Source organism: Phycomyces blakesleeanus, assembly GCF_001638985.1.
Source record: "Phycomyces blakesleeanus NRRL 1555(-) unplaced genomic scaffold PHYBLscaffold_28, whole genome shotgun sequence".
NCBI lineage: Eukaryota > Fungi > Mucoromycota > Mucoromycetes > Mucorales > Phycomycetaceae > Phycomyces > Phycomyces blakesleeanus.
In genome coordinates, this window is record NW_017265161.1 from 90,307 (window position 1) to 112,043 (window position 21,737).

A 21,737-nucleotide genomic window follows, 5' to 3' on the forward strand; every position below is an offset into this window, starting at 1 on the left:
ATGTCTTCCCAACACTCTGCTGCCAACTCTCTTCCTCGTGAAGAACAAAGCCCTCTTACCGAAGTTGGTATTCCCTCTCCTGTTCTGAATGAACAGACACATCTCACCGAAATTGGTGACATTTCTCCTCTCCTTGGATCCACCGCTCTTTCCATCGATGGTGATATTGAAATGATATACACCAGTCTTGATTCCTTGCCACCTCTTTCAGTTGTTGGTTCTGTCCCTCCTACTCCTGTGCCTACCGTCCCATCAGCCATTAATAGCAACACTAGTAGTTCCATCACTTTGGAAATGTTGTTAGCTTCTGCGAAGGAAGACCTTAGCATAAAGAAGAACAACTTTTATGTGGCTTATGCTAACTATGTGGCTCTTTCGAAGGTCAACCCCATGTCAGACGCGGCCAGACATGCTTCTTCCATTAAGAAGGAAGCTCAAGAATTGTTTGAGGATGCCCAGAAGACCCTCAAGGTGCTTGAAAAAGCCAACGCCCCTCCTGCTATTCTTGAAGACAAGAAGAGCATGGTAGTCCCTAGCAACTTACCTTTCTTGCAGCTCTGCACGGAAACCAGGGTGAAGCAAAATCGTGACGTGTTTGACTCTGTGTACGATTTTTGCCAAGAATTCACTATGGTTTTAGAGTCTCATTCCCTGTCCTTGGACTCATGCTGGGAGCGTCTGCTTCCCATATGCCTGAACAAGGAGGAAAGATCCTGGTTTGAAGACAAACTAAAGGGAAAGGCGTACAAGTAGAAGAAGGCAGAAGGGATTCTGCTGGATCACTATGATACTCCTTTCAGAAGATTTCTGAACATGGGTCGTGTGTGGAAAATGATGCAGAAGAAAGGTGAGTCAGTTCGTGCGTTTGGAGCTAAATTTCAAACAGCTAGAAGACAAGCGTCCTTGGAGGATGGTATCCAGATGGTTCTTTGTTTCTGGTGGAACTTGCGCCCGGAAGTCCGGGAAGCAAGCCTGATCCCATTGTCGGCCAACTATGGCACCAAACTGCCCTCCAAAGTGGAGGATATAATCTCGTTAGTCAGTGTAGCCACTAGCGATTCCACGGCCCTACTCAACCAACCTGCGGAGTCTGGCACCCCTGCCAAATGGAAGTCATTTTCCGATGCCCATAGCATCTCCTCTTCAATAAGCCACAAGGGAAAGAAGAGAGCTATTGCCAGGGACAATGATCCTAAGCACGCCAAGAAGTCTTGGAATTTTAAGAAGGCAATCAAAGATAATGTTTGCTTTTCTTGCAAAGGTGCTTGGGAGAAGGGTCACACCTGTCCTGAAAGGGATAATTACTTGACAAAGGTGTCAAGAATGGCTGTGCGCTCACCTGCTGATAGATCAGTAGCTTCCTCCCCTGCTTGTGGTGGTTTCCCCCCTTCTCGTGATAGTCATTTCTCTGTTCGTGGCAACTCTTCCCCTGTTGGTAGTTCCTCAACGTCGTGGTTGATGGACCAAGATAACACAAGTGCTTTGGCCAAGATGGCCTTGAATTGTAAGGACAATCATAAAGACATGATCATTAAAAAAGATTTTAAGAACATGAGCACTAATATTACCTTCTCCATTCTGGCAAATAATTCTATTAGAACCATCGCCTTGTTGGACTGTGGCGCCACATTCAGTTCTGTGGATAAGAATTTTTGTTTACAGAATAAAATATCTATTAATTATGTAAATCACATCAACAAAGATTTAGTGAACAATTCCAATGTTCATAAGTATTTTATTCGTTTGGCTGATAGCAATACACATATTAAAAGAATTGGCACTTGTGTGATCAGTATAACTTGTAATAGTAAGACTATTCAGAGAGAATTTGAAGTGATGAACTTAACTAATAGTTATGAGTATGATTTCAGTATTGGTACTGATTATATGTCCACTCTGGGTATTGGTATTTATGGTTTACCTTTATCATATGATGATGCTGATTCAAGTAAGGAACGTAGAGAAGCCGATAGATGCTTCAATAATAAGAGTGATCTTCTTGAATCCATTGAGAGAGAAAATGAACAAAAGGAAAATAATCCGGCTGTAGGTCCCAAACAGTTTGAGGATGCTATGGATTATATTTGTCCATTCATTAAAGACAATCAAGATATTCCTAAGGGTTCGTTTTGTACTATACCTGAAAGTGTTGTATGTTTGGACACTCCAGAAAATGCTACAGCGTTCAGAAGCCCTTATCCCATTCCTTACAAGATGCAAGGTGTAGTGGATGAACAGGTGAAAGAATGGCTGGACAATGGTATAATTGAATGAGCGTCTGCAAACACACAATGGAATACGCCTTTGACTGTTGTCAAGAAGACGAACGGTAAAGGAGAAATTACTGGATATCGCGTTTGTCATGATCCCAGATTAATTAATTGCCTGTTGAAGTCAATTGATCGTATGCCTTTGCCATTGATCGGTGAATTGTTTGAAGATTTAAAGGGTGCGAATATTTATTCCACTCTGGATTTGAAATCTGCGTTTAATTCTTTGAGGTTGAACCCAAAGGACATACACAAACTTAGTTTCACATGGCGTGGTGTACAGTACAAACCTATTGGTACAGTGTTTGGTATTAAGCATGTCAGTTCACAATTTCAAAGAACTATGAGTATAGCTTTGGAAGGACTATCTTTTGTACGGTTTTTCGTGGATGACATTGTTTGCGCAAGCAAAACGTTCGAGGAACACAAGGAACACTTGAAGCAAGTAATTGAGAGATTAACAAGGGTCAATTTGAAGTTGAATCCGAAAAAATGTCATTTCTTTCAGAAAGAAATTTATTTGCTTGGTTTTCATATTTCACCTGAAGGAATTACAATGGACCGCAGAAAACTTGTTAATGTTCTTGAATTTCCTCAACCAAAAACGGGTAAAGATATCCAAAGTTATTGTGGGTTGATCAACTATTTTAGAACGTTGATTCCGAATGTATCTTCCATTATGTCGCCATTAGATTCATTGAGAAATGAAAAGTCGATTACCCATTTATGGACAGATAAGCATCAAACTGCATTTAATAACTTGAAAAAAGCACTTTTGAGTGATCTGGTGTTGTCGTACCCAGATATGAACTCTCCTTTTAGTATCAGCTGTGATGCATCTCTTACTGGTATCGGTGCAGTGTTGTATCAAGTCAAGGATTGCAAGAAAAAATATATTTCTTTCGTGGCCAAGAGCTTATCCCAAAGTGAAAGAAAATATTCTGCGACCAAAAGAGAATTACTAGCGTTAGTATTTGCACTCAAGCGTTTTCACAAGTATGTCTATGGTTCTCACTTTACCTTGTACACGGATCACAAGGCATTGACATATCTTCACACCCAACGTGTTGCGAATCTGATGATGATCGCATGGATGGACACGATTTTACAGTATGACTTTAAGATCGTTCATTTGCCTGGTGTTTCGAATGTGCTCCCTGATGTGTTGTCACGTTTGTCTGAAGAGACTGAAACATTATCAAATGAACTGGGTGGGGATAGTGTGGTTAGATCCATCATGAGAAATAGTGCTGTCACTATGGAACCGCTACCAGACATCTTGAGTGGTGAGTACTTTACTCCTCCCACAGAAAATGAAAGGAATAAGTTATTAGTTGAAGAACATTTGAAAGGTCATTTTGGTGTAGAAGCTATACTACATGCCTTAAAGAGAAAAGGTATTTATTGGACCAACTTGAAGAGTTAAGCAAGTGATATTATACAATCGTGTATACATTGTCAACGTCACAATATCACAAGAAAAGGATATAACCCTTTAAGACCAGTGACCGCAACACTTCCTGGTGACAGTTGGGGAATAGACCTGGCTGGGCCATTTACAACGTCGACTAGAGGAAATGAGTACTTGTTGGTGATGATAGACATCGCAAGCAAATTTTACGTATTGCGTGCCATACCTGATAAAAGGGCATCTACGATTGCGTTACAAGTACTGGATGTCATTAGTACATGGGGTCCGATGAGAAAGTTGCAGAGTGATTGTGGATGGGAGTTTGTGAACTCGCTGATGACATGTATAAAAGAGAATGTTGGTTTTGAACATGCGTTGATTTCGCAGTACCATCCTAGAGCTAATGGTGCGAGTGAAAGAGCTGTCCAGTCGGCAGTGAACACCATTAAAAAACAAATAGTTGGTAATGTTGCTGATTGGGATCAGAAGGTACCATCCGCACAGTTGTTTTTGAATAGCAAATATAATGCTAGGACTAAGAGTACGCCATTCTCATTAATGTTTGGAAGGAATCCAAATGACTTCGTCGATTTTAGTAAAGAGAAGGATAGTGCAACTGCTGAACAGATTCAGAAAGAATTGCAAGAAAAAATTAAAAGAATGACTGAGATAGTCTACCCTGCCGTGTTTGAACACGTAAAGCATGTCACACAAAAGCAAAAGGAACGCTTTGACACGAGTCACAAAATGATAGATCTGGTTCCAGGAACTATAGTTATGATTTTGGTGACAGAAAAACAGAATAAATTAGATCCAAAGTATAAGGGATTTTATACTGTTGTTCGAAAGACTGCTGCCAATACTTATGTATTGAAAAATGAAAAGGGATTTTTAGAACCAAGGAATTACCCTCCTTCTTTATTAAAAAAAGTGTCGAATAAGATATTAGAGCAAAAGAATGATTTTTTTGAAGTCGAAGCAATTATTGGTCATAAGAAAGATGATATGAACAATTATTTGTATAGATGCAAATGGTTGGACTATGATGAGTCTCATGATACCTGGGAGCCAGAGGATCACTTTACTGATCCTAAATTCATTAAGGAATACTGGCAAAGAATTGGGGAAGCACCAGAAAGTATCAAAGACATCAACAAAGCCAATAAAAGATTATTGAAGGATATGAAAGTCGTAAATTCCATACCCAAAGAAAAGTCAGGTATAAAAAGAAAGAACTATGCAAAGACAGCTTTGCAAAAGAAGAAACGCAGTAAGGTCTAAATAAAGAGTTATTTGAGCACCACAGTACTCGTATATATATAAAAAATGCATAAAGTACTTGAACGGTATTTAATTAATACCTGGGTGGGGATAATGTGGTGATCCAGACACTTGGTTGTTGGATTTATTACATCTAAGAACATATTCCTATTATTATAGTAAGACAGCTATCATTACAAGAACAAATGAATAATTTATTTATTTTACTTATGGTAAATCAATAAGACCAATAATTAATTACAGTAAGTACTGTAATTATGACAGCTCAGTAAGCACTGAGTTAATATGAGGACACTGCAATTAGATTAAATTATAAACATAGCAGTACCAGCTCTTTAATATCTAAATGAACTCAGACTTAAGAAATTAAGATGTGACTGACAAAGCAGATCGTGTTTTGATATAAAAAGGACAACTTTGTATTCTTTAATAAAGACAACCTATATACAGTCTCAAAGTATTCTTATATACGTCTCAATCTTTTTACTGTTGATTTTATTCTATAAAACTTCACAAGGATATTGCCAGGCCATACTCAAATTGTGGATGAATAAACTGGCAATACAAACGAATTGAGAGTAGACGTGACAACCCAGTGTGATTGACACCAAGTGATTGAAGAGCACGCATGCTGTTGATAGCAGAGACACAATTATGAGAGATGAGAAGAGATGGATCAATAGTCCCCTTTGCTGAGAAGGGAACACCAAGGTAAGGAAACGAATGAGCATGAGGAATAGGCACATTGTAGAGAGAGAATGACAAAGGAGAAAGAGAACAAGAATGGTGAAGGATCATGCACTTTGTGGGACTCCAACGATATCCTAGCTCTTGAGAATGTTGTTCAGCAGAATTCAGAATGACAGGCATAGCTTCTGGTGTAGCAATGATGGCAACATCGTCAGCAAAAAGTAGTGAATTGACTAATTGATCATTGAGTCTTGTGGCAGCAGTCTGATTAAATACTGTGTGACAAAGTTCCCCTGCAGCACGAAGAGCAACTGGTAGAGAATTTATGTACACAGAATAAAGGTGGGGAGAAAGCACAGATCCTTGCATAACGCCAGTCAATGGTTGGAATGATCTGGATGTTGCACCAGAAAGCAACACCTCAACTTGAACATTGTCAAAAAGACTTTGTAACAAAGCTAACATAGCATCAGAGGCAAGAGGACGTAACGATGTCCATACTACAGAACGATCAACAGTGTCATATGCAGACTTGATATCAAGAAAAGCCAAGACTGGTCACTGCAAAAACAGATCAATTTCGCATATGTAAAGTATACCTAAGTTCTGATAGACAGAATAGGTAAAATTGTAGTTCAGCTCACTTTTGTGAGTAAAGTATTTGAATAGTATTTTAAGCTACTCTATTGGCTACTGGCAGCTGTGTAGCATTAGAATGCAACATCAAACTCAAATAAAATAAAAGTGTGTTTTCTTTGAAGTCTCTTTCTTTACTATTAAATACTATTGTAAACCTTTCTTTTCATTTTAAAATGGCTCCTATTCGCAAACCAACTGTTAGAAAAGAGTGTCGCTGCTCTATCTGTAAAAGCAAGACACTAGGATTCGATCGTGTATCTGTTAAAACATTTAAACGTCATCAAGAAAAAGATAATCATGATATTACACATGTTCAAACGCGTACGGTTAATACATTTGCTTTACTTCACTTTATTTTATTTTATTTTATATCATTTCCTTTTTTATTATTTTATATAATAATAATAATAATAATAATAATAATATTAACACTAATAATAATAAATGTGTAGCCCATGAAGACACATGCAATACAATTAGTAGTGCTGTTTCTGAGCCTGTAAATCAAGAGGAAGATAGTTTTGAATTTGAACAGGAAGATGTTGAAATGAATTCTGAGCTTAGAAGTAAGAAAACTTGTTTTATTACATTGATTTATTTGGGTCTAACATTCCGCTTTTGTAGACCTAAATGACACAAATGACATTTTGGATATACGGACAAGAAACCAACCTTTCTCTGAAACGGATTGCGTGTTTGGCCCTGAAGATAATGTCCAGTATACAAGTGACACTTATGAAGAAGAATATGAAGATGAATCCGATGTTGAGATGGACAATGATGAAGGTAGGTACACAGCTTTAGATAATATTATATTCTAAAAAATAGAGAGTTAATCAACGTTCTTTAAAAAAATCAAATTAAAGATTCTTCGTTGGAATCAATCTCGGAATTGAGTTTGATTCACTGATTCATTGTTATTTCGGTTGCTCTTTTTGTCTTGCTATACGTCGTGGATGAAGGAGCTGTAATCCTGATTGCCATAATCAACAAGATACTGCAGTTTTTGTTTGACCCATTCCGCCTTCCAGTGAGTGTTGCTGGCCTTAAACGTTTGGCCGGATTTGAAGCGTTGACAAGTGGTGTCAAGAAGTATGTTGCATGTAGCGAATGCCATGCCATATATGATAATGAAGCCGCCCCTTTGTGTTGTACATCACCCAATTTTGATAAAACCTCCCTGTGTGGCAACAGCTTGTTTAAGTCTGGTCCCGGGTCAAAAGCACCCAAAAAGACATATGTATTCCACTCCGTCAAGAAAGCCCTAAAGACGTTTTTTCAATGCCCGGATTTTGAAAACAACATCAACTCATGGAACCGCGGCCCAAAAATGGATAGCACTTTGTTTGACGTGTACGATGGTGCGATATGGAATGAGATAGTAGACGTAGATGGTATACCTTTTGTTGATACCGAGCAATCACTCATGCTCATGCTGAACATTGACTGGTTTCAGCCATTCGATGATGTTACCTACTCCTGTGGTGCCATATATCTTGCAATCAATAATCTTTCACGCAGTGAGCGGTTCAAGAAGGAGAACGTGATTCTTGTTGGGTTAATGCCAGGGCCTAAAGAAGCAAGCACTTCTGACATAAATAACTATCTGAAACCGCTTGTGGATGAGTTGATGGAGCTGTACAAAGGTATTAAGATTAAGACTCACCAATGTCCAAATGGTACTTCTATCTGAGCAGCCCTTCTCATGGTTGCCTGTGATATACCTGCTGCAAGGAAAGTATGTGGGTTCACATCCCATACAAGTACAAATGCATGCCACAAATGTAAGCGTCAATTTTCGAGGTTGGCTGGAACGAGTTCCGTTAATTATTCTGGATTTGATTTCTCAAAGTGGCTCCTTCGCACTAAGAATGACAATCGTAAGGATGCAGAGATCTGGAGAAATGCAACCAAACCAACTGAGAGACAGCGTCTTGAAGTTGCACATGGTGTTCGCTGGTCCGAACTGCATCGTCTTCAGTACTTTGACATTGTCCGCTGCACGATCATCGATCCCATGCACAATCTTTTCTTAGGCACTGCCAAAAGAATGCTGGAGAGATGGGTTGTGGATGGATTAATCGATGATAAAAAACTCGTTGCCATGCAAAAGGCTGTTGAGAAGGTAGTGTTGCCACCCAATTACACGTCACTTGGGACAAAGATTGCCAAGGGATTTCCCTATATGAAGGCTGATGAGTGGAAGTCTTGGTGTCTTGTGTACTCTCCTGTGGTTCTAAGGGATTTGTTGCTGTTGCCAGAGTTCAAGAACTGGATAGAGTTTGTTAACGCATGCAGATACTTCACCAAGCCTAGTGTTTCTGAAGAAGACATTGAGAAAGGACACAAATGCTTAGAAGAATTCTGTAAAGGGTGTGAGACATTGTACGACCTGGATCTTCTCTCTCCCAACATGCACCTGCATCTGCACTTATGCCAAACAATGATTGACTTTGGGCCCGTCTATGGCTATTGGCTTTTCAGCTTTGAAAGGTACAATAGTGTCCTGAAAAATATCAAGACCAATCGAAGAAACGGGTTCGAATTGACATTTATGAGACAGTATATTGAAGAGTCGTGGAAGGGAGATTTTGTGCATCAACTTCTGAAACCTATGCATGCACTTGCATGTTTTGAAATTTTCGATAAGTTCACCACCAACAACAACAACACCAACACCAACACCAACACCTACCTCTCTCACTCTTTCTCAATTTCCGAATATCTTGAAGCTTCACAGAATCTTTCAATGATAATTTGTGGAAACGAGCCCCTGCCACTATCCGCCTTGCCATTGAAAACAAGACCATTATCATTTATGCCAAAACATGAATATGATTGTCTTGTAGGATACTATCAAGCTGCGTACAAGAATCCACAGATCTCAGGTTGCAAAGATGTAATTGATGACTCACCTTTCATCAATGACTGGATCGAAATGGTGAAGTCCATTGATCTTCTTGGGCAAAGCTACAAAGGGTGCATTGGCACGAATGGCCGTGGATCATACATACAAGCATATTTCACTGAACGAACTGGGTCGGAACATGCGTATGTTGGAGAGATTCAGTACCTTTTTGTTCACAATTTTAGGCCAACTGTTTCTTCTCTAACATACAGAAATCCCCATAGTAGTCAGCATGTATGTGCATTTGTCAAATGGTTCAAATCCACTTCGGACAAAACAAGAGAATTAGAAGGAGTTGAGTTGTTACAGGATGAATTCTACAAGCAAGATTTTCAAAGCATCCTGCCAGTACATCGGATTCTCCTAACAGTTGCAATAGTAGATTATAAAACTACAAAAAACGTCAACAAAAAACTTGCGATTCCTTTACCAAAAAAAATTTACTATTAATTCTCATACACACACTTACTTATATATTTATCCTCTATTATTATTATTTCCTTTAATCAATTCAATTTCAATTATTACTATTTGGCCCTACAACAGAACATAGTAAAAAAGAAAATGTTTATTCATCGTTGATTGCCCAACGAGGCAATGACTGGGACAGAGTGGCAGGAACAGAGCAAGGCAACAATGTTGCTGGATATCTGTTCATTCTTGGCTTTGTTCCCACGCCCGCATTTAACACGTGATGGGTATGATCAATGTCGTCAACCATTGTCAACAATCTGTTGAACTGTATTTATTTTTATTAGTTCTTTATTTTTCTTGTTATAAAACTTATTTATTTATTCTAAATATTATTTACCTCTTCACTTCTCCAAGTGGGGCGAGCCACATGCAAACACCGTCATGGAAGATTGTCCACAATCTCAATATCCGACTCACCATCAGACATGGCATCCTTCTGAAAGAGTTTGAGATAGGCCTTCTCAACAGAGTTTCCAGTCTTATGTCCCATTGCAGCATCAATGGCTACCCAGTTGTCCATGTATGTCGACTTGCGTTGGATAGACATCTGGTTATATTGATTGTAGCTTGAGAAAATAGTAATATACCAATTAATTTTTTATATAGTATATACAAACCTGAAGAGTACGACTGTTTGCTCTCCCCTTGCTGTTTTTCTTGGCCTTCTGCTCAGGAGACTCGTGAAAAGTACGATGACTGTGCTTGTACCTGTTCTTTATTTTATCACTTATCACCCGTGGGTGAGTACCAGCTAGACGAGTCTGGGCGCTAATGTAGCTCTTCAAGTAGTTGATAACAGCTATGTTATTGCGGTGGTTAATCTTCTCGTTCAAGTTCCACTTCTTCTTACTCTCATTCTCAGCAACAAGAGCAGGGTCGTCAGACTCGAACTTCCAGTCCCACAACTTTTCCGCAAAGATTTCCTAAATACAGGTTGTTTAATAAGTTGTTGATACTAACATATATTAATATTAATTACCGAGATAATGACAGAAACCTCAGCATCACTGAGGGAGGTCTGGGGGACATAGGATGGCATCAGAGATGGTCCTAGACTAGCCATACGAGTCTGATTGTTGGCATAGGCAGTTGCAAAGTCTGCAAATGCCGTATGTGCCTTTCCAGACGTGTCAACAACAACGCCCATCCTGTTTTTAAAGGCTGCCATGTTGCTATTGACAGCAGCAATGTCATCCTTGACACCGTTGATATTGTTGTTTACTTTGTTAAATATTTCAACAATTTCCGCGTATCGCTGATCTTGGATAGTTGTGGATGAGAAACTGGGGGCAATTTCTCAAGGTCTAACACGGCCAGCCAAAACACGGTTTGCAGAGGTAGATATACTTGCAGATGCTTTTCCTTTTCCTTTACGGTCTGTTTTTCTGCTGCTATTGGAAGGCATTTTTTCTTTATTGTATTTTTATTAAAGTTTTATACATTAATAAATTATTAAAATAAAATAAATGTATGGGTTGAAATATATTTATTTTTGTTTAATCAAAGATATACATACAAAATAAGTTAATATAAAGTAGATTTATGAAATAGCTGTGAAAAGGAAGGGATTATATATTATTTTCTATAAAATCCTTTATAACCTTGAACAACTTCTTTAATATTCAACATAGAACTTAGTGTTACAATATAATTTTGGACTATTCATTTTATTACTATTGTATTTTACTAGAGTCAATTCTCATCTAAACTGCCTTCTGTTTGAAAGCCCACTTTTTTTTCTTCTTTTTCTTTATTTTTTTCTTATTTCTTTTTTTCCTGTTTCTTTTCCGCTTTATTTACTTTTATTCTGGTTGATGTATTTGAGTTCACACCCTGGTAAGCAATTTGTTTTTATTATTCTACTGTTATATTTATTCTTAATGTTTTTTCTTTTATTATTATTGTGGTTGCTGATAGTATTACAAGTCTTTGCCATGTTGATTAATGGACAAGAACAAAAAGGTAAAACGCGGTTATTGCGTATGTACTTCTTTATTAATTATTTTCTTTTTCTCTCCTCAGCTCATCATAAAGACATACCAACAGCAGAAATTTATCCGGTAAGTCTGAATAATGTATTTATTTGTTTTATTCTTATATCTAATTTTGTTTATTTTCTATCTCTGTTAGTACTGCCAACATTTCTATGTACCTGATTGAATGGCTTGTCTGTGAAAACCGGTTTTCTTTGGTAAGTAATAAAGCCAAACTTTATTCCATGATCTTTACTAATGCGTTTTATTAAACCTTTCAGAACAACAGTCAATGTGCACTATGCCTGGTTCTGACGAAAGTACTGGTAAGTAACCATATTATTTAAATTAAAGAAAAATAAATATTTATATAATCTAATATAATTGAATAATTTTTTAGCCTTCTCTTACTAGTGAAATACCGTAAACACGCGTTTCTTTTTAGGATTCTATCGTATTGGAAGTATTTATATATTATAATATATGAAAGGGTTTGTTATTATATTAATTATGTAGTAGCTTATATATTAGATTAGACTATATATTGTCAAGCCGTACATATTATAAGCAAGAAGCTTTTTTTTTAAATAAAAACAATTTTTCCAAAACAATCCCTATAAAAATATTTGAAATGAAGTGCAAGAAGTATTGCAGTAGCATGGCATGTGTGAATCCTATAGTTTAGACGTGCATAATTGTCCAATAAAAGTGTTTAGATTCGGAAAACAGTATACATAAATCCTGTTTCTTCTGTTAAATGATCCAATAGAATATCATTATTTCAGTAGACAGTTTTCTATCAAAAATAGATTTTTTATTGGAATCTCTGTTTCAAATCAAGTTTAATTTAATGTAACATCCAAAAAAAAAAGATGCCATAATTTGATTATTCTCTCTGCAATTAAATAGTTTAAAAGAACCTTACATCTCTATATGGATCATTATAAGTTCAGAAGTTATATGGACAACTCACAGGTAACATAACATATTGCGAATGGAATCTATAAATGCCAAATTCCAGAATTTAATTATTCTGTCACTCAGAATTTCCCATACTATCGCATATGTGTAGAAATCTAATTCCCCAGTGGGTGGTGCTTTGAATAGAGCTGTGTGACAACGGACCATCTCATGGAGACAAAGAACTTGATCAAGGGAGCTACGTTGACGTCGGAATCCACCCTGTGCAATGTCAATTGTTGGAGACACATCTTCAAGAGGAAACTGTAGACAATATTCCATGGCTTTTCTCAGGATAGACGTTAAGCTAATGGGACGATAGTTAGCAGGGTCATGAGTATCACCCTTTTTAAAGATGGGGACAACTTGTGCAGTACGCCATGCAAGAGGTGCAGAACCCCATTGCCAACAAAGCTGGAACAAAAGACAAAGAACAGGAGAGACTTGCTTAACAATTGGGTGAAGCATTTCAGCACGAAGATGGTCAACACCAGGAGCCTTGCGTGTAGGAAGCTTGAGAATTGCACTCTCTACAGAAAGATGAGTAAAAGGACACGATTCATCAATTGCAATTGGTGATGAAATCATCACTGTCTGGTCCGGAGGGCGGCGTGCAGGAAGAAATTGACCGGAGAAAATCTGTTGAAGATGATCAGCCATTTTGTTAGCAGCTACTTGAGGTCCACCCGGATCCACAAAGACAGGACTGGTTTGACGATGGCTTTTAATACGTTTCATTGTTGCTGTGGTCTTTGCAAAGTCTTGTGTTGCCAATTTGTTGCAGAATTCTTTCCATGTTTCACGTCGACGATGCTGGACTGATAACCTAACAGCATGACATGCATCCTGATGGCGCATCCAGCATATAGCCTTCTGCAAACCACTAGAATGACGCCAGTGTTGGTAGCTGCGTTCTCTCAGATCCATTGCTTCTTGAAGGTCCACTGACCAGAACCAGTACTTTTGCATGGTACGTGGTGTACGACGACCAACAGCAGTGTCCAGAGCATCATAGATAGCTTGAGCAAAAGCAGAGCACAGAGAATCTACAGGAGGAGGAGAAGAAGAAGAAAGGAAAGCACTGAACTGCTCTGTCAGATTGTCCAATGACGCAGAAGCTGTATCAATGTAGATCTTGAGAGTGTCAGGCTGAGCAAGCTTGGAAAGATTCCAAAGTAGGCGCGGATGATTAGTAGGGGGAGGGGGAGGTGAAACATAGGGAGTGAAAGTGAGGTTGACCATTTTGTGATCAGAGCCTAAAGAAAGATCAGAACGAATTTGCATAGAAGGATTGAGAAGGGGGGATGTAGAAAGAAATAAATCAATGACACTGGAACGTGAGGTACCAGAGCCACCAGAAAGAAAGGTAGGAATACCAAATGCAAGTAATTCATTCCAACAAGTGAGACCAGTTGCCTGGATCCACTGAAGAAAAGAAGTTCCTCGCGAAGTGATAGCATGGTCACCAAGAAAGGATCCCATACGTGAATTAAAATCACCACAAAAAATAGTGTTAGAAGAAGGAATAGAAGAAGAAGAGAGGGGGAGGTCATAAAGAATAGAAATTGCATCATCATCAGAAAGAGAAGGGGGAAGATAAATACAATGAATAAGAAAATCAAATACAATACAAGAAAGAACATAAGGAGAAGAAGAAGGAACAATAGAAATGGGGTAAGGGAAAGAAGGATTTACAAGAAGAGAAATACCCATGCAGCCACGGCTAGCATTGGGGACAGACTGACCATAGGTATGGTACTGCTGCCAAGAAGTAGGATAACGATGGGGGGACAAAAGCCACATTTCAGTGATAAAAAGAAGGGAGGTAAGTGGAGCATATGAAAGGATCGTAGGTATGGTCTGTTTTGCAAGACCATTTGCATTCCATAATGTAATTGTTACTGGATTCATAGATCAGAGAATGAAGGGATGGTGATACTGGCAGTATGTATAGAGATGTCCAAGTCTTTTTTGGTGGGTCGTGGGGGAACAATCTCAGCTAGTTGGTCATCACTAATCCATCCCTGAGAGCAAAAGAAACGTGCAACAGCAAACTTGACAGGAGCCCTAATGAATTCAATGGCACGTAGCATACGATCATTGTAAACATGTATAGCTTTTGTTGCCCTATCATCAAGTGAAAGAGAGGCCAGAGCTGGGTCACGGAGGTGAACAGGGTCCAGAGGATCAAAGTTATCCAAAGTAGTAACACCATAACTCGCCAAGATAGTCTTGAGCTCAGGAGCATACTCATTATGTACAAGCATTCCCATCACCTTACGATCAGGATAGTGGAGATCCAGCACACGTGCATTGTCTATCTTTAATTTCCTAAGACGTTGACGTTGAGTACTAATGGGGAGACGGATAGCATTAGGTACATAAACAATTTGAAACCCCTGATCAGCATTTTCTTTAATTGTCATGCCACGAACAACAGCAGCAATGGCCCTAGCAGTTGGAGCCCTTTTATGTGGTGTTTTAGAAACGAAAGTCTTGGTGGGTTCAGTGGAATGATGGGTCAGGGATGCAGGAAGTGATGGAAAATCAGCCTGAGAAACAACTGGAACAGAGGCAGCAATAGTAGCATATTTGGATGCTGCAGCACCAACAGAAAAATCAACATTCTCCTTTGTCAAACGTGCAATAGTGGCGTTTGCAGTAGCAAGAGCCTTACGCAACTCAATATTCTCTTTTTGAACAGCCTCCAATGCAGAAAGACGTTCATCATAAGCCTGGAAACGGTCCCAAATATCCTGAAGAGTGGGCATTACAGTTGGAAGAACAGGTGCAACGTCAGATTCAATTTCATGGATATCTGCCATGGAAATACTATGACCCAAGATGGAAACAGAAGGGGACACAACAGGCTCACTTGCAGAACGAACTTCAGGAATTTTGTGTTGGACTGCATTGATCAAAGATTGCATGGATGAAGCAGTAAATGTTGCACCACATTTGCATTTAAACTGTGGGCTACCAGTATGAGAAGTAGACCCATTAGAAACAATTTTGCCTGTAGTCTGGCAATGTGAACAGGACAAAACATTGTGCAATTTTTTAAAGTCTGCCTTGAGGCCAGACAAAATGAGAGCAGTGGGAGTAGGGCGGCCAGTGGAATTAATCACCTGTTTTTGGGAACCAATCATTGTTGGAGGAGCTTGAAAAAAAATTTCGTGGGAACCAGGAGCAGGCAAAGCAGAAAAAGAAAGGTCTGAAACTGGGACAAAAAAGTGCGAAGTTGATGGTAAAACACCAGAACCACCTTCAGAGAAGGAGAAAAGAGCTGGAGACGATAACAGAGGTACAGGCAATTGAGATGTAGTTGGAGATGCTGACAATCTTGAGTGATTTCGGCGTAGATGTGAAGATGATTACAATGATGATTCCAACAATTTGAAAAAAAGTCAATTAAAAAAAATGAAAATTGGTAGATATATAAAAACAACTATGACAATCAATCCTGCTGCAAAAAACAGATAGGTTTGATATAGTAGTTATAGAGAAAAAGAGGTAAAAGTAAAACTGTGCTGGGTTTGAATTCAAAAAATAATTTGGTTGTGGAAGAGAGTGTGTGGTTTCTTGGTGTAGTTGGTTATCACGTCTGTCTAACACACAGACGGTCGCCAGTTCAAGTCTGGCAGAAATCATTTTTGTTGCGGCGTCGTACCTGAATTCATATCTCCTTATTTTATGTGTCCACTTGTCGTTCCCGATCTGGGTTGGTCTTCCTTTTACTATAACAAAGTCAAAAGGTCAAACCCACTGGGGATCAAGGAGTATACGTAAAATCAAAGAGAGGATAAAAGATACTTTTTATTGATATGAATTGAATTGTCTTATATAGTTTTCTAAACTAATACTGCGCATTATCCGCAGTAGTTATTATTTATATTTAATTAAAGAAATAGTCATTATACTGTGGTTAATGCTCAGGAAGATATTACTGCGCATAAAGAAGTACTGCGGTTAACTATCTTCAGATTTTACGGATTCATCAAAATAATGTCTGACATCCTTATTTTATGTGTCCAGTCTCGATCTGGTATTTCTTTTCTGGCACTTGTAACTAACACTGCAAAAACACCTTAAAATAATTGAATTCCACTTACCTGGAATTATCGATAATAGTAGCCAAAAAATTACAACCCAGTTCATTTCCTGTGTTTAGCAGCGAGAATATATTTAAAGACATATCATTGGCCTAATATATATCAGAGTCTCTGAGAGAATTTTTTCAAAATAATAAAGACAATTATAACAAGCAACGGCTGTTACACACTTCCTTTATTATTAAAAAAAATTAAGTGAAAAAATGTTTTCCATTGCCAATCCCGATGAAGTTCGTTGCAAATGCACAAGATGCAATCGCAATCCTCTTGGATACACCATGACAGATAAAAGAACTGCCAAGCGTCATGCCCAGAATGATAATGACAGGAATATGGATAAAACCATTAATGGTAAATTAAGTTATCAATTTTTCATTTATTTATATGATGTATTCTAATCCATTAGAACAAATAGTTTTGACAGCCGAAGTAAACACTGGTGAAGCTGATATGGACGTAGATCAAATTGAAGAACATATTGAAAGTAATAGTATTTTATTTTTTATACCCAATGCGCACTCTATTTAAACTCGGTACCAATAGATGATAATTACTCCGACAGTGCACCCTCACCAGAGCAGTATGTCAATACCCACTTACCTCTTTTGGTGGAAGAATCTCTTTTTGAAACAGAGGAGTATACCTTAGAGTATGAGTCTGAATATGAGTCGTCGGATGAATTTGAGCAAGAAGAACAGAACAGAGAGCAAGAACAGGGTAAATATTAAAAATAAACTATGATTGAAGAAAAAAGGTTTGAATTAAAGAAACAAAAAATTAATATTATTTTATGATAACTTACAGAGTCTACAGAAAACCTTCCAGAGAATATTTGGCATCGAGTAATTGCGGTTTTCACTGTGATATTTATTTCTAGCTTCATTGTGGATGAAGGCGCAGTAATTTTGATTACATTCATAAATACAATCCTCGAACATTATGGAGAGGATTTCCGACTTCCCACAAGCATTCCGGGTTTGAGGAAAATGACAGGATACAATGACTTGACAAATGGCGTATCAAAATATGTAGCATGCAGTAATTGTCACACATTGTACGATTACAGCAACAACACACATACATCCTGCAATTTCAAAAGAGTTGGTAGTAAGACGCATTGTAAGAATGATCTCTACAAGTCTAGTATGAAGAACGCCATGATTCCAAAGTGCACATTTGTTTATAACTCGTTGACAACTACCTTGAAAAAAATGTTTACACGTCCTTCTTTTGAGAGTATGATCAACAGATGGAATCGTGAACCAAAAGTCGACGGTACTTTATTCGATGTATATGATGGAAAGATGTGGAACGAATTAGTGGATGAGGATGGTGTCCAGTTTGTTTCGAAGGAACGATCATTACTATTGACACTGAACATTGATTGGTTTCAACCATTTGATGGAGTAACATATTCTTGTGGTGCGATATACCTGACAATTAACAATCTGCCGAGAGAAGAGCGGAACAAGGCAGAAAATGTCATTCTTGTTGGATTGATGCCTGGACCTAAAGAAGCAAGCACCAACGAGATCAATAACTATTTGCGTCCTCTTGTTAATGAACTTATGCTATTATATAAAGGTATCACAATTGATACATATAACTGCTCAGGTGCTCTGGTGCGTGCTGCTCTGTTGATGGTTGCATGCGACATCCCTGCTGCAAGAAAGACGTGTGGGTTTACATCTCACAACAGCACATGTGCATGCTACAAATGCAATCGTCAGTTTGCTCGTGTTGATGGGACCACTGCTGTAAACTATTTTGGGCTTAAGTTTTCGGAATGGGTAGGCCGCACAAAAGAAGAAAATCGTAGACATGCAAACCTGTGGAAGAATGCAAAGACATTGACAGAGAGAAAGCGATTGGAGATTGAGAATGGTGTTTGTTGGTCTGAGCTTCATCGACTTGTGTACTTTGAGCCAGTGCGTGCAACCATTATCGATCCCATGCACAACCTTTTTCTCGGGACTGCAAAACGAATGATGGATATTTGGATTGCAAACAATTTGCTTGATGACAAAGATTTTGTAGAGATGCAGGAAGAGGCTAATAGAATGGTACTCCCTGTAGGGTATACGACTCTGAAGATAAAGATTGGAAAGAAATTTCCGTTTATGAAGGCAGATGAGTGGAAATCATGGTGCCTGATATACTCTCCTGTTCTGCTTAAGACACGCCTGCGAGATGATCTGCTTGGCAATTGGATCCATTTTGTCGATGCATGCAGAGAATTGACGAAGCCAAGTATCACCAAAAATGGGATCAAAAAAGCTCACGAAAGTTTGGAGGAGTTCTGTGTTAGTTGTGAAGACTTTTATAAACCAGATGTATTCACGCAAAACATGCATCTCCATCTCCATCTAAAAGAAACGATTGAGGACTTTGGGCCAATTTACGGATTTTGGCTATTTAGCTTTGAGCGCTATAATGGTGTATTGAAAGGGTTTGAGACAAACCAGAAGAGTGGGTTCGAGAATACCTACATGAAAAGATTTCTTGAGAGTTCTTACAATGGTGACTTTTGTCAAGTGCATCTCAGAAATGTTACCAGCCCTTTACTCCTCTCTCTTTTTCTCAAGCTGTCTGGCCATAAAATCTATAATCCTGCACTTTCGCCACATCCTTTGATACCGTCATTCTTTCACTTGCCAACGTTCTTACAATCCGCTGAAAAGCCTTCAAAGCAAACATTTGGCAACGAACCTCTACCTCTTTCCGCTCTACCATTATGTTTGAAGCCACCAACAACAATGAGAAAATCCGAGTATGATTGTCTGCTCGATATCTATAAAATTGAGTATGACAATGATTCTCTTTGCAGTGCCAAGACAACAATCAGGAATTGTTGGTTTGTGAATGACCGAATCCAGAAGATTTCGTCCATCAATCTTCTTGGACAAGTTTACACAGGTGGAGAAGGCTTGGTCGTGAGAGGATCGCATATACAAGCAAAATTTATTGAAAAAAGTGGAGACTCTGAGGAAAGATATGCTGGTCGTATTAAGTACTTGTTCTTGCACGATTTTACACCAAACCTCACGCACACCAACCTTTCCCCTTGTCACAACCCCCAACATGTATTTGCCTTCGTTGAGTGGTACAAAATTCCTCGCCATCAACCTAGAATCAAGCAGGGCATCGAGTTGTATGAGCCAGAATTTCTGAAGTATGACTATGACAACATTCTGCCTGTCCACCGCATCTTGTTGCCAATTGCAATTGGAAGTCATGTGTCTGGTAGTGGTGCGGCAAAAGTCGTTGTTATTCCTCTGCCAAGAAAGCTGTACGCTTAATAAAATACTCTATCTTTTTTTTAAAATAATAATAATAATATAAAACATAGTTCATAGACATAAAAAGAGATGTGATAAAGAGTGCAACTAAAAAGACAGAAATTTTATTATACGCGTTTTGACCACGTAGGCATTTTTGTGACCAAGCCACGAGGAATTGTCTCGTGTACTAACACATGACTCTGCAACTTCAACTGCGTTGCTCTTTTTCCCAAGTCATCTCTGGCGAGCTCATCAAGAAAGTCAAACACGGTATTCAACTATAAATGTATATATACATCAGGAATCAAAAACAGAAAAACCATTTTATATAAAACATTACCTCATCACTATGCCAATCAGGACGAGATGCAACAACAGAAGTATCGGTTTCTGTCTCATCACCAGACATTGCATCTCTGTAAAAAACGCCATTATAATCCCGATTAAACTTTTCAGTGACGGCATCCTTATGCTTTGTGTACGTTCTTTTTCTCCTTTTATTAAGCTACGATATATATAATATTTTAAGTATACTTGTCAAAATTGAATTATTATAAATAGAAATGCTTACAGCAGTCTTTCTATTTCCTCTTCTGTTTGAGGTAGTGTTTGTCTGTCTGTCTTCTTCAGTAAGCTTACTAGCAGCCAAGCGATTGTAATAGCTGTTTACAATTATACCACATAGCTCTTTTGGTGGTACCATGGCTGCTACAGGTTGACGACGAATGTAAAGCATCAAATCACTTGCAAGATTCTTGTTAAACTCGTCAGACAAACCAACATTGACATCCCAAGTTGGTTTATCATCATTCTCTCTGATCAACTCCAAATCATCTGTCTTAAGATTAATATCTCTTAACCGCCCCCGAATAATACTCTATTAAAGGTATATTGATGTTAGATTTAAAGGGAGATTGTTTTTATAATTTTAGTATTTGAGCTTACTGAGATCTTTGGGTGTCTTGAGCTGCTTATGATGTCCTGAGGATCCATATCAGAATCCAGAACGGCTTGCATGCCAGTCAATTGAGCACCCACCTGGCATTGTACTGTTCAAATAGTCAGTCTATTGGAAAACAATATAGTTTGTGTTTAATTACCTTTCAATTCACTAACATCGGAACTAACGGCTGTCATTTTGTCATTGAGTGTAGCGAGAAGACTGACTATATCATTAAACTCTGACACTGGAATTGACATATTTTCTGGTCTAGGAGCAATCATTGGATTTGACGATTCTATACGCCCAGTGTTGACTGCGTTGATCAATGGCCTAGATGTTGATCCATTGGTACGTGCGTTCTGGTTGATGTTAGTTCTTGGAGCCATTATCTGTATTTTTATATAATAAAATAATAAGTTTCTGGTATATATTGCTTGATATTTCTATTTTAATAAATTTTTAAGAGAGTACTTTACACGTAAAGAATTGTAGAGTAATTGAGTGATTAAACAATTATGTTAATGATTAAGTGAGCAAGTTGAGCAAGTGTATGAGTGTGTAAATACTTCTTTATTTAAATGATCGAGGAGATCGAAATATATTATTTTGAAAAAAATTGAGCTAGAAAACAACTTCTTTAGGTATATAGTAAGTAACAATTGTTTTATGAAACATATAAAGCTATAATTAGTAGACAATTTTTTTTTAAAGTAAGAGAAACAGTCTAATAACTTTTTCAGGGTCTACGGCTTTTTCAAACACTGTTTTTTATTTTCCCACCTTTTTCTGTTTTTC

General features: G+C 38.2%; 7 protein-coding genes and 1 non-coding gene across 8 annotated transcripts; 5 read left to right on the forward strand and 3 right to left on the reverse strand.

Moving 5' to 3' along the window:
- PHYBLDRAFT_173945 (hypothetical protein) lies at window positions 1-4,962 on the forward strand (the record flags this gene model as incomplete). Its single annotated transcript, XM_018437145.1, has 3 exons — window positions 1-749; window positions 801-2,238; window positions 4,786-4,962. The coding sequence occupies 3 exons, from the start codon at window positions 1-3 to the stop codon at window positions 4,960-4,962; spliced, it is 2,364 nt and encodes a 787-aa protein (XP_018285653.1).
- A 1,502-nt stretch (window positions 4,963-6,464) lies between these two features.
- PHYBLDRAFT_173946 (hypothetical protein) lies at window positions 6,465-9,649 on the forward strand (the record flags this gene model as incomplete). The annotated part of the gene is made up of 5 exons (XM_018437146.1): window positions 6,465-6,612; window positions 6,744-6,857; window positions 6,916-7,077; window positions 7,254-7,531; window positions 8,273-9,649. 5 exons carry the CDS (start codon window positions 6,465-6,467, stop codon window positions 9,647-9,649), a joined length of 2,079 nt encoding a protein of 692 aa, XP_018285654.1.
- A 118-nt stretch (window positions 9,650-9,767) lies between these two features.
- Window positions 9,768-11,078, reverse strand: PHYBLDRAFT_151128 (hypothetical protein; the record flags this gene model as incomplete). The annotated part of the gene is made up of 5 exons (XM_018432609.1): window positions 9,768-9,938; window positions 10,071-10,220; window positions 10,291-10,596; window positions 10,653-10,928; window positions 10,983-11,078. The coding sequence occupies 5 exons, from the start codon at window positions 11,076-11,078 to the stop codon at window positions 9,768-9,770; spliced, it is 999 nt and encodes a 332-aa protein (XP_018285655.1).
- A 539-nt stretch (window positions 11,079-11,617) lies between these two features.
- PHYBLDRAFT_151129 (hypothetical protein) lies at window positions 11,618-12,073 on the forward strand (the record flags this gene model as incomplete). Its single annotated transcript, XM_018432610.1, has 5 exons — window positions 11,618-11,635; window positions 11,696-11,733; window positions 11,804-11,864; window positions 11,928-11,972; window positions 12,047-12,073. 5 exons carry the CDS (start codon window positions 11,618-11,620, stop codon window positions 12,071-12,073), a joined length of 189 nt encoding a protein of 62 aa, XP_018285656.1.
- Window positions 12,074-12,488: 415 nt separating this feature from the next.
- PHYBLDRAFT_173948 (hypothetical protein) lies at window positions 12,489-16,764 on the reverse strand (the record flags this gene model as incomplete). Its single annotated transcript, XM_018437147.1, has 5 exons — window positions 12,489-12,575; window positions 13,060-14,507; window positions 14,546-15,948; window positions 16,277-16,343; window positions 16,719-16,764. The coding sequence occupies 5 exons, from the start codon at window positions 16,762-16,764 to the stop codon at window positions 12,489-12,491; spliced, it is 3,051 nt and encodes a 1,016-aa protein (XP_018285657.1).
- Window positions 16,183-16,256, forward strand: PHYBLDRAFT_t234. Its single transcript has one exon. It is a non-coding gene; the product is annotated as a tRNA-Val (tRNA).
- Window positions 16,765-18,163: 1,399 nt separating the features above from the next.
- Window positions 18,164-18,700, forward strand: PHYBLDRAFT_102024 (hypothetical protein; the record flags this gene model as incomplete). The annotated part of the gene is made up of 1 exon (XM_018427656.1): window positions 18,164-18,700. A coding segment is annotated over one exon (537 nt), but the record flags the coding sequence as incomplete, so codon positions are not given.
- Window positions 18,701-20,124: 1,424 nt separating this feature from the next.
- Window positions 20,125-21,328, reverse strand: PHYBLDRAFT_151133 (hypothetical protein; the record flags this gene model as incomplete). Its single annotated transcript, XM_018432611.1, has 5 exons — window positions 20,125-20,277; window positions 20,340-20,504; window positions 20,571-20,876; window positions 20,945-21,048; window positions 21,100-21,328. The coding sequence occupies 5 exons, from the start codon at window positions 21,326-21,328 to the stop codon at window positions 20,125-20,127; spliced, it is 957 nt and encodes a 318-aa protein (XP_018285659.1).
- Window positions 21,329-21,737: the final 409 nt, after the last annotated feature.